The sequence below is a fragment of the Salminus brasiliensis genome, chromosome 24 (genome assembly GCF_030463535.1).
Source record: "Salminus brasiliensis chromosome 24, fSalBra1.hap2, whole genome shotgun sequence".
Classification (NCBI taxonomy): Eukaryota; Metazoa; Chordata; class Actinopteri; order Characiformes; family Bryconidae; genus Salminus; species Salminus brasiliensis.
The window spans coordinates 4331188-4343816 of NC_132901.1; the positions used below are offsets into that span (position 1 = coordinate 4331188).

The window sequence follows — 12629 nt, forward strand, 5'->3', positions numbered from 1 at the left end:
GTTATTAAAATGTAAATGTAAAATTCTATTATTTTTTTTTATACATTATGTGGATACTTCTCCTAACATGAACTCACATTAAACATGCCCTAGAATGGAACATCGGCAAAATGCGTTTACACTGGCATGGTTTCTTTTTTCAAAGGCAAACCCCAAAACTGTTGTGTAAACGACTGATGAAAAATCTGCAGACTTGGGCCAGCCAGCACAGTGTAAGCTAGATAAAATGGATGTGCATCTAGACCACACTTGATAGCACCATCTGAATGAACAAATATATACAATATGTACAATTTACAGGCTGGTAGACAAAGAGATGAGCAGCTTGCCAATTTATGGGTTGCTTGCCAAGTTGCACAAACTAAGTGAGAGAACCGGCCTCAAGCAAGCTAGCCAGATAATCAAATTATTTGCTGCTATGGATTACAGCTAAAATGACTGTTATAACAGCAGCTTACTGCTGGGTGTGGATGTTTGGCCTTCTAAGAGTAGCATTTTACATTCAAGGCTTCTTCTTAACCAATCACGTACTGACCTTATCATGATTACCATGTATAGCATATGTTAATCTGAGATATTTTGGTATAAAAACCCACTTCTTCTTTTTCTACTTCAAGTCCATGCTTGTATGACACCCCCACCCCCCCCTCACTAGTGTGTGTGTGTTCACTACCACAGGCCAGTAAAATGTGGAGGACACATTTCGTTCACAGTGACAGTGGCCCCCCAGCTTAAATTGAAAGGGTTTGGTAAAAAAATTGATGAAAAACAACAGTGGTTTATTCAACATTGGGGGGTTACTTATAGGGTGTGCATGGATTCCTGGTGTAGCTCTGGTTATGAGGATGAGGAAATAAGGATGAGACATGAAGAGATCAAAAAGGTCATTCCTCAGGAAAAGGTCATTGTCAGGATTCTGTGCCTTTTAAGTCTCTAAAACAAAGGCACAATGTTATCAATGTGATGTTAAATAAATAAATAAATAAATAAATAAATAAATAAATAAAATATTTAAAGCTTGTGTTTCCTGACAAATAGCAGTGTTATGCATTTCAGGACAAAAAGACTACAACTTTTTTGCTGCTTGATATAAAAAGTGGATGGTTATCTTAGGTGGTGCAGCAGGTAGTGTGTGTGTTGTACAGCACTAAGGGTCTGGGGTTGTCTGTTTGGAGTTTGGTGTGTTCTCTCTGAGCCTCCCATTTGCATACTCTGGATTTCTCCCACCTTCCAAAAACACTGATGTGTGAGTGAACTGATGTATGTGATACCAGGATATCGACTGGCACCCTGTTCTGATGGATGCATATTTTATGCCCACACTTAATAATTACCCACACTCCCCGCCATAACCCACACCCACAGGGCCTTCTTCTTGCTCCTAGTGTAGTCCCTGCCTCACACTCACAGGGCCTTCTTCTTGCTCCTGGTCAAGTCCCTGCCCCACACTCACAGGGCCTTATTCTTGCTCCTGGTCTAGTCCCTGTCCCACACTCACAGGGCCTTCTTCTTGCTCGTAGTCTAGTCCCTGTCCCACACTCACAGGGCCTTCTTCTTGCTCCTGGTCTAGTCCCTGTCCCACACCCACAGGGCCTTCTTCTTGCTCCTGGTCTAGTCCCTGTCCCACACTCCCAGGGCCTTCTTATTGCTCCAGGTCTAGTCCCTGTCCCACACTCCCAGGGCCTTCTTATTGCTCCTGGTCTAGTCCCTGTCCCAAACTCACAGGGCCTTCTTCTTGCTCCTGGTCTAGTCCCTGTCCCACACCCACAGGGCCTTCCCACACTCTAGCCCCTTTCCCCCTTTCCAGAATCTATATTACTATATTTGGTAGTGACTTTGTCAGGTGTACAGAGCTACAGTCAGCTAGCCACACTGAGACTCCTGTACTGTCTTTATCTTTTAGGTCCTCAGATCAGTTGGATGGCTCCTGCTGAAGTTTTTTTTCTGATTTTTACCCCATTTTTTCATTTTCTCCCCAATTTGGATTGCCAATTTCCCAACCGTACATATTCTCCCCCAATCACGTGCAATGCTCCTATCACTGGGAAGGTGAAGACCGACACACAGCAATGCAACATCACAGGCAACCAACTCGCTCTGAGGAAATCAAAAACTCAGCAGGCATTATACTAATCCAGGGATGCACAGTTTCCAATGCAGTATAGATAATGACATGGTACAACCAGCACAGACTCAGCCAGACTGACAATCAGGGCTTGAGCAAGGCCCTTCACCCTCTCTGATCCCCGGGCGCCGCAGCAATGACTGTCCACTGCGTCCAACCGTGTGCTCACTGCGTCCAACTGTGTGACAAATCTACACTAGTTCTTGGAAAATGCTTGTACGAACTCTGCATGACCTCCGTATAGCAAAAGTTTGTACTTGCCAAGACAGAGTTGGATGTTCGGCCTTCTAGAAAACGAGTCATCAAGAATTAAAGGGAATCCACAGCACTAGTTGTCTAGCATTGAAGTGGCACCCCAGTACTTGAGCAGCTTCTGAGAGTAGCATTTTACATTCAAGTCTTCCTAACCAATCATGTACTGACCTTACCATGATTACCATGTATAGCATATGTTAATCTGAGATATTGTGGTATAAAAACCCACTTCTTTTTCTACTTCAAGAGTGAAGCCTTTACCAACAGTCTCTCCTGGGCTTGTCAAAACTTCACTCAAGCTAATGTGGTAGAATTAGGTGGTGTTGGGGATTGAACTGATGGAAAATGGGAAGACAGTATGGGGGGGTGCTTGATTTTAATAGAGTTTAATAGAGTAAAGCTGAATGATCCTTGTGATTGGTCAAGGTAAAACCCACATTAGCCAGTGGCCCCCCAGCTTACATCGAAAGGGTTCGGTTAAAAAATTGGTGAAAAACAACAGTGGTTTATTCAGGCGGTGGTTCAGGCACAGGCAGGTAAATGTCCCATTCAGAGTTTTAAGGTCACTGTCCAGTAGCATCAGTCAGATGGCTCACTCTTGTGGTTGTGGAGCTACATACACTGATGCAGTTTTCCTGGTGTAGCTCTGGTTATGAGGATATTTACAAGAAGCTGGAAGCACTTCAGGAAAAAATATTAATGCTTGATTGTAGCTTCTTTTGGCATATAATTTCTAGACATGAAGGGGTCAAAAAGGTCATTCTCAGGATTCTGTGCTCTCTGTGCTAAGATATAGACACAGTGTTATAATTGTGATCAGTGTGATCTCTCTGTACCTTTTGGAATCTCCCATCTGCATACTCTGGTTACCTCCCACCTCCCAAAACACCTATTGTGGTACCAGGTTATTGATTGGAACCCTGTTCTGGTGGATGCATTTTTTATGCCCACACTTTCTGCCATTACCCACAGGGCCTTCTTCTTGCTCCTAGTCTAGTCCCTGTCCCACACCCACAATATAGTATATTTAGTATAGTATATATATATAGTATAAAAATAAACATTTAGGCGTATGGTTGGGTGCAAACCATATCTTGATATGAAGTTCTGGCCCATGTTCTTGCATTACTACTTACCTTGACAGTGAGCTGGTCTTCTGTTATAGATATAACAGCATTGTCTTGTGCAAAAGTTTGGGCATCCTGGTTAATGACACATTATGTTGATACACACACAAACAAACTGACTCAACACACCTATTATTTATTGGAACTCTGTCTCCATAATGCAGCTATTTCTGAAAGTTTCTAAATTCTGGTACCACTGTAAACGATAACTTAATATTTTAATCTATCTATTTATTCTATTCCACATACATTTTTTATGCAATCTCATTTTGCTATGCACTTCTGCTGTATAGTCTAAATGACTATGAAGTTCACTTTGACTGAGAAACATTTTAAAAATGAAAAATAGAAAATTGAATGTGCTTTAAGATCTGCTGCAAGTATTATGAAGATATAAATGAAAACCGAAACCAAGTATTAAGCTTCAGTGACTGCCATCAGGGGTAAGTTTGATTGCAAGCTTTTACAGCACTGTATTTTATATGTAGCATTTTTATAAAATGTAGCATTTTATTAGAACCTAATAATGAACTTTCAGGCAACTTTTCATCTTCAACTACTAACTGCAATAAAACTACTAAAATCCAATAAAACAAGATAAACATTATATGTAGAAAGATGCAATGTTTTCATCTCTGCCAAAAGGGGGCACTCAAATATCATGTAAATATGCTTGATCTCGTCTCAGTGTTCTGAAAGTGCACCAACTGTCATTTAATTAAAAACAACATTGACCCTTAGATTGACCTGGTAGCTTTAATTAATCACAGGGCAAATCCACTGCAATGCAGCAAACATGGCCTGACAAAGATTCACATGATGCAAAAGACAAAAATGGATCCTATACTATAATACTATGTATAAACTACATATTAAATATTAAAACAGGAATTTTCCAGATGTTTCCAAATTCCTGCATAATGAAGTGGGTTTGGTGTGAAAAGGTTTACTGTACAAAAACGTTCTGATTTACCTTTATTTACATTGGTAGTAAATAAAGCCATCTTATCCGAAATCACCAGTGGATGGATTTTGTTTTAGATGTTTTATTACATGTTTTTGTTTATGTAATGCTGGTGGTGGTAAAATAGTAATAAATCTCTAAGAACAATTTTGTATCTTACAATGCCTGGCCAATCTGTTCTCAAACATTTTAGGCCAAAATCTTCTTAAAACTATACTTCTTAAATAATACTGTAAAACAACACCATAGCCATCAGACAGTGTTTTTATAACCATTATACTGTAAAACTTTACAGTGCTGTAGCTTAGAACTTTGAGAGACTAAACTTTTCAGATGTATGGTTCCATTAACAACCACTTTGTACAATTCTCATGTACAATGAACTGTTTAATTGTGCAGAAAAGTAAAAATTGCTGGAATTTCTCTCTGAAGCAACAGTAAGAAAAAATTTGCATTTCTTGCTCCTGGGCTCCCCCTACAGTCGGAAGGTGTAATTCATGCTTTGAGCCATCACTAATTGACATGCTTTTCTGGACGAGCTGACAATTTGAGAGCAGGCACTGAAGGTAAAGAAGCATGTGGACTGAGGTGGTACATTAATATTACAGGATGAGATATCTCAAATATTGGGCAGTTCTTACCAGCTTTATCCTTCCCACTTTTTGGTTATATAGTGCAGTTAGCCATGTGCCAAGCCCAGGGTAGCAACGACAGTGGCCCTATTCTGCCTGGAGCATCACAATGATTTAGAGGGTAAGAATGCTACATGTGCACACTGAGCACAAGTGCTTTTTGTTTAGATAACTGAACAAGACACCATGAACTGTACATAATGGGACCAGTAGAGTTCAAAGGATTACTGTGACTTGATGGACCTAAATATTGATACTGAAGAACAGACAACATCTCCGTCTCAGTGCCTGGGAGGTCAGAGTGATGACCACCATTTGGTTAAGCTCATTCTTAGCATGCATTTAATGGTGCTCAATATGTTCTTCATATTTTGATCTCACTGTTTAAGCAATTCAGCATTAATGGAGATATTTCTCGCAGATCCAGCGCTGAGAGTAGGAGCATGGCCGGTCATTCCAGACCTTATTAGACTGTGGACCCAGAATCTCTCCACAGTCCTCATCCCCTTGGTTATTTGGTTCATTCTCCATCCAGTACCTGAAATCCAGAGAATCAGAAGCCTCCTTTGATCAGCGTTCATTAAACATTCCCTTCACCAGAAATTTCACTCCAACTCTCTTAGCCTGTGTTTAGAGCCCTTCTCTCAGATTAGAACCTAATTGTTTACCTAATTGTGCACCCCAACAGATTTGAGGTCTCAGCTTTTATGGCTGGGGCCTGTTCACAATGATCATTAGGAGAGGTCACTTGGTGCAAATGTCAAAGCTTTATAAATACTCTGACTCCTTAAACCTTCTCTCAACAATCAGCAGCAACGGGCTCCTCTAAGGAGCTGCCCAGTAATTCTTTAACAGGAATGATGGTGGTTAAGTTGAAGGAAGACCAGAAAAGTTGATTGTCTTGTCTAAATGTACTTTTCACAAAAATACACCACTGAAAAGTACATAGGGACGCCCTATGTAGCACCATATTTGGGCCCAGGGGCCTATAATTTACATTTACATTTACATTTACGGCATTTAGCAGACGCTCTTCTCCAGAGCGACTTGAGCGAATTTGATGACCCTGGGCCTGGAGACGGCAAACACAGTTACTTCTGCTGGAAATAAAACCTGTTTTTCACAGTCTCTTACCCAGTGCTCAGCGCTGAGCCATCCACCCATTCCCACTGGCCTTCATTCTTAATGTCACTCAGGCCAATCCAAGCTTGATTGTTGCCCAGCTGACTTGCGATGAATTCCTGTCATGATAAAAGCATAGTGTGAAAACACAGCCAGACATCAGTTCTTCTCTCTCTCTGAGTCTCTCTCTCACTCACATGTTCTTTCCTGCTTTTTATGGTCACCAGGTCCACTCCTCTCTTTATGCAGTCTTCTCTGCTCTTACTCCAGCTCTTCTGCTCAGTAGAGATGTAGTAAAGACTGGTGTCGAAACACTTCCAACCCTGCAGGTTTGCCTTCACTGCACATTGAAACACACAGACATACACACACATACACCAAGATATGCAATCACAGGCCTTTTCAGTGTCATGTCAGTTATCTGGGTAGTTGGTACCCTTAATTTACCTTCAAAATGAAGTAAAATCACATTGATGCTCCACAAAGAGATTAGCGCATCTATCGCAGCGACTTGGGACTCTGCACTATGTTACACTGATAAAGTGGTCATAAATATTCGGTCGTATTTGTTTAACATCTTGTGGTATTACTCTACCGCCTCAGTTTACAAGCTTCCTTCATTTTCAGTGCCAGTTCTGTATCTCTCAGCTTGTCCAGAAATGCATGTGTACAGCATGTTCTTTAGAGGCGGCTCAAAACGAAAGATCATTATTTGACTACTATAGATTAAACACATTGAATATGTTGAATATACAACAATGAGCCAAAACATTATGACCACTCCTAGACAACGCTAACAAAATGTATTTACTTGTAACAAAAGAGCATGTCAAGGACCTGTCTACAGTGGCTCAAGGAGGGACAAACCACCTAAAAGGCACCTAAGGCTTTTTAATGCGTGAAGGCAACAAAGGCTATCCTGCTCTGGTTGGAACCAACTAAAGACTACTGTGCTATAAGTCATTCTTAATGATGCTTAATGAGTGTCACAACGGGATCTTGCTTTTCAACCATTCAGAGCCCAGTTTCCTCAAAGCACCCCAGCATTAAGATCATCTTAACTGGTAGAGAGCTCTTAGTGCTAGCTCGACCCTTCAAGAATCATCATTGAAGAACCATCTCAGATTGTATGTTTTTGGAACTAACCTCTCTCAATCTGGAGCTGCTGCATGGCACTGGTGTAACTGGTCTTTAACTGATTCCTTTCCTTTGTCATGTCCACATATCTTGTCTGTAACTGGTCTCTCTCTTTAGTCAGGTTGGCGTAACTGATCTGTAACTGGTCTTTCTTCTTTGTCAGGTTGGTGTAACTGGTCTGTAACTGGTCTCTCTCTGCAGTCAGGTTGGTGTAACTGATCTGTAACTGGTCTCTCTCTGCAGTCAGGTTGGTGTAACTGATCTGTAACTGGTCTTTCTCCTTTGTCAGGTTGGCGTAACTGGTCTGTAACTGGTCTCTTTCTGCAGTGAACTTGATCCAGAGCAGTGCAATGGCAGTCAGCAGGAGAACACACAGCAGCCCCAGACACACTGCAGCCAGTCTGTAGCCTCTACTCCCTGCAGAGCTTCTTCCTGATAATAGAAACAGACATGTTCCAGTGAATGGGTTCATTTGCAGATGATAAACTAACAGAAGTGATTTGGGCTACATGACTAGCCTCCAGAAATATGCAACTTCTGAACTATCAGTGAGAATTAGGTCCTGAACGCTGGTGCTATGATATTTTATATTTTACGATCATTTCCATGACTAATGGGAGAAGGTTATTTTACGCATTTATGCACACTGAAACTGAACATATGTGGATAATCCTAGACTTTAAATTGTGTGCACACATTTTAGGTAATTAGTCTTATGTTTGAGGATTATTTTTATTAAATCACCAACTACAGTGCTCTCAGTTAATCCAAAATATTATTAAACCTCAAATATAAATGTTTAAGAAAGTAAAAGTGAGGTTTTTTTGCAACTATTATTGTGCAGATTTATTACACAGCTAAATGAAAACCAATAAAAAACAACTGCCAGATGAAAACACATTTTCACCTGTCAGTAGGCTTGGGAGTTGATTTTGAGCCCATCTTCATCCCGAAAAGTTCCAACCAGCCCATCTTTAATAATACCAGCTTATATCAGTACCCCATCTCCACCTTGCTGGTGTCTGACTAGAAGTGGAGCTCTGTGCCCATTACTGTACCCTTTTTGGTGCTACATACACACGTGGACAAAATTGTTCCCTCGGTTAATGAAAGAAAAACCCACAATGGTCACAGAATTAACTTGAATCTGACAAAGGTAATAATAAATAAAAATTCTATGAAAATGAACCAATGAAAATCCGATATTGATTTTCAACCATGCTTCAACAGAAGTCTTTTAAAAAGTAAACTCATGAAACAGGCCTGGATAAAACATATGGCACCCCTGAAAATAATGTGACCAAAGGGATATATTAAATCAAGGTGTGTCCACTAATTAGCATCACAGGTGTTTACAACCTTGTAATCAGTCAGTGGGCCTATATATAGAGCTACAGATAGTCACTGTGCTGTTTGGTGACATGGTGTGTACCACACTCAACATGGACCAGAGGAAGCGAAGGAAAGAGTTGTCTCAGGAGATTAAAAAGAAAATTATAGACAAGCATGTTTAAGGTAAAGGTTATAAGACCATCTCCAAGTAGCTTGATGTTCCTGTGACTATAGTCACACATATTATTCAGAAATTTAAAATCCATGGGACTGTAGCCAATCTCCCTGGATGTGGAAGGAGGAAAATTGATGACAAATCAAAGAGATGGAAAATACGAATGGTAACAAAAAAAGCCCAGAAAAACTTTATAGAGATTAAATGTAAACTTCAAGCTCAAGGAACATCAGTGTCCAATCGCACCATCTGTTGTTGTTGTTTGAGCCAAAGTGGACTTCATGGGAGATGACCAAGGAGGACACCATTGTTGAAAACAAATCAAAAAAAGGCAGACTGGAATTTGCCAAACTACATGTTGACAAGCCCCAAAGCTTCTGCGAAAATGTCCTATGGACAGATGAGACAAAAAAATTTAACTTTTTAAACACTGTCCCTACTGTGAAACATGGAGGAGGCTCTGTTATGTTCTGGGGCTGCTTTGCTGCATCTGGCACAGCACACAATTTGCTGCTAGAAATTTGCTGTGTCAGAAAGCTTGGTCTCAGTTGCAGGTCAAGATAATGACCCAAAACACACAGCTAAAAACACCCAGGAATGGCTAGGAGAAAAACATTTACAGGAATCATTTGATTGCAGTGATTGCCTCAAATGGTTGTGCAACAAAATATTAAGTTAAGGATCATTACCATCATTTCCATCCAGGCCTGTTTCATGAACTTGCTTTTTAAAATAATTATTTTGAAACATGGTTGAAAAGCAATGTCTGACTTTTATTGGTTCATTTTTATAGAATTTGTATTTATTATTACTTTTGTCAGATTCAAGTTATTTCTGTGACCATTGTGAGGTTCTCTTTCATTAACCAAGGGAACAATTTTGTCCACGTGTGTGGAGCCATTTTAAAAGGCTGTCCTAGCAAGTTCAACAGCAGACCACAAAATGAAGTCTCCTACAATCCTTCAATGTCATCACAGCTACAGGTAGCTCATTACACAGCTGAAGTTATAAGTACAGCATCTACCATCATAAAGAGACCACACACACACACACACACACACACACACACACACACACACACACATACACATTAGTTATTCATGGGAGATGTGAGAATTCTAATGTAAAAAAACAAACAAAAAAAAAAAAACGAGAGCAAGACTAAAGAGAACACCTAGACCAGAAAATCTGGAACAATGTGCTTTGGACAAGATGAATCTAAAGTTAAGTGTATTTCAACCAAGGAAGGAAATGCCAGCTACTATTATTTACATTTAAGGCATTTAGCAGACGCTCTTATCCAGAGCGACCTACAAAAGTGCTTCACTGTTTACTCAAGAAAAACCTCAGCTAGTTTGAAAAGGCTAAAAATTAAAAGATACCTCTAAGTTTAGACACTACTAAACAACTCTAGTAGGTGACCACTCTACTATTCGAGTATTCTTTAAAGAGGTGGGTCTTCAGTCTGCGAGCGACTCTGCCATTCAGACACCCAGGGGAAGTTCGTTCCACCACTTTGGTGCCTGGACAGAAAAAGCCTGAATGCTTGCCTTTCGTGGATTTTGAGGGATGGTGGGTCGAGTCAAGCCGTACTTGACACTCAAAGGGTGCAAATTAGCTTTTGACTATTGCAATCAAGTACGGAGGGGCTTTGTAGGCCAGTGTCAGGGTTCTGAATCTGATGTGGGCAGCAGCTACAGGAAGCCAGTGAAGAGAGGCCGCAGCAGTGGAGTGACATGGCTGAATTTAGGAACGCTGAAGACAACCCGTACCACTGCATTTTGGAAAAGTTGCAGGGGCCTGATGGTGCGCAGTGGAAGACCAGCCAGAAGAGAGTTGCAGTAGTCAAGGAGAGACTGAACAAGCACCTGGGCGACTCTCTAGAGAGGAAGGGTCGAATTCTCCGGATGTTGTACAGGAGAAATCTGCATGGCCAAGTTACGTTTGCAACATGACTTGAGAACAATAACTGATCATCCATGGCTTTGAGCTTCTGTAGAAGGAGTGACCAGTGAGTTCTCAAAGGATAGTTTTTAAGTCCAGCAGTTCCTGGGATGTACAACAGCTCTTCCTTGCTGGGATTAAGTTTGAGGTGGTGAGTCGCCATTCAAGAAGAGACATCAGCGAGATATGCTGATAGGTCCATGTAAAAATTCACAGTATAAAGCTGGTCTCTGGTCACAGCAATGGAAATAGCTTTCCTCAAACATCTTAATATGCATTCCTTTTAAGTAACTGACATTAAATCCACCTTATAGATCCAGCAGTATTATTACAGTACTTCAAGGACTACTAACCTGAGTACTGAGGATCTGCTGAACGTGTGGGAGAGGGTTTGTCCACCCTCTCAGTATGATGGTGAAAGTAGTTCTGTTTGTCCTCTTTCACATAAACATCTTCATAAGAATGATCACTGCTATCTGAATCACTTCTTCTGTCTGCAAATGCTCCTGAATTTGCATAAATATCCTTCACCATCTCCATTCTGCTCTTATAGACGTCTGAGTCACAGAAGTTTACAACTTTACAACTGACTCGTCTATGGTGATCCCAAGTGTGCAAGGTGTCAGAAAGTCACAGCTTTGCTACACTCAGGGCACTAGAGAAAGACTTTCGAGGCTAAACACAGTGGCTATTTCGTGAGAATATGGAAGTGAATCTAAAAAGACTAAAAGCTTACACTAGCCAAGCAGGAAGAGAAAGAGCTGTGAAAGTGCATTGAAGTAACACTGATTGCTCCCACTTAATCTAATCTACCCAATCATGCTTCTGACTGATTTTCCAAGTGTTATAACACCTCCTCACCCTGCTGAAGAAAGCAGCCTGGCCAGCTCAAGCAGCAACTACTATATTAGCTTCAAAAACTATATTAACATGCTTCTTTTTGTCATCAGCTTACAGCAAAAAAGTGCACTCTCTTAGTCCTGCCTTAGACTGCCACTTGTCCTTTGAGGTAGACTGCCACAACAGCTTAAAGATTATTCTACCCCAAAATAACTGCCGTTTCAACAGCTAATATTACTGTATGAGGAGTCCTTGTAGTGAGCAGGTAGTCTCTGCATCTGAATGTCACAGTCACTTGTTGAGGCAGGACTGGCTGCCGACTAGTGAGTCCACAGAAGGTGAACAACATGGAGATGGCACTTAGAAACCACACTGTTCACATGTCCCAGCAGCTACGTCTTGGTTCCCACAAGGTGATTGTGGTCAAACAGTTTCCTGTGACACTGGGACTGGCTGAAGGTGTTGTTGATACTGTCTGATTATGGTACTGTTGCCCTGGTCATAGTTCTGGAAGTGGACCAGTGGACCTGCAAAGAACTGGTAAGCCCTTTTAGCTTTCTGGGCCTTCTGCCTGACCTCTGCATCGCTAATGGGTGCCAGTATCAGCTTCTTCTGACCATCCATCATCAGCTGGACCTGGCTTTGCCCCTGTAACACATCAAAGCTAGATGTGAATCTGACTGCTTTGCATCATGCACCGTCCTCTCAGCTGTACCGTTTGATTGCAGGTAATGGGAGCGGGATGCTGTGTGCATAAATCCATACTTGTCCTGGACATCTTCAAATTCAGTTAATGCACTTGCTCCATTGTCACTAAACTGCCAATGAATGGCTGACTACTGATGCAGGACAGTTATGCAGGGGCTTCTGGAAGTTATTGGCTGTTGTAATCAGTAGTTTCCTGAAGACGTTGCATCTAACGTGAAATAAAGGCGGGAAACAAACAAAGGACACCAGGAGAAAACGCTGGCTGCCT

The 12629-nt window shown here is 41.2% G+C and overlaps 1 protein-coding gene across 1 annotated transcript in view; it reads right to left on the bottom strand.

The window, feature by feature from the left end:
- LOC140546338 (macrophage mannose receptor 1-like) overlaps nucleotides 1-12629 on the bottom strand; it is a 69624-nt gene that overhangs the window by 49516 nt on the left and 7479 nt on the right. The window contains exons 6-7 of the mRNA XM_072669527.1: nucleotides 6548-6565; nucleotides 6459-6485 (exon numbers count right to left, since the gene is read on the bottom strand). Of these exons, the coding sequence (XP_072525628.1) occupies nucleotides 6459-6485; nucleotides 6548-6565 (45 nt within the window). The remainder of the gene's footprint in view (nucleotides 1-6458; nucleotides 6486-6547; nucleotides 6566-12629) is intronic.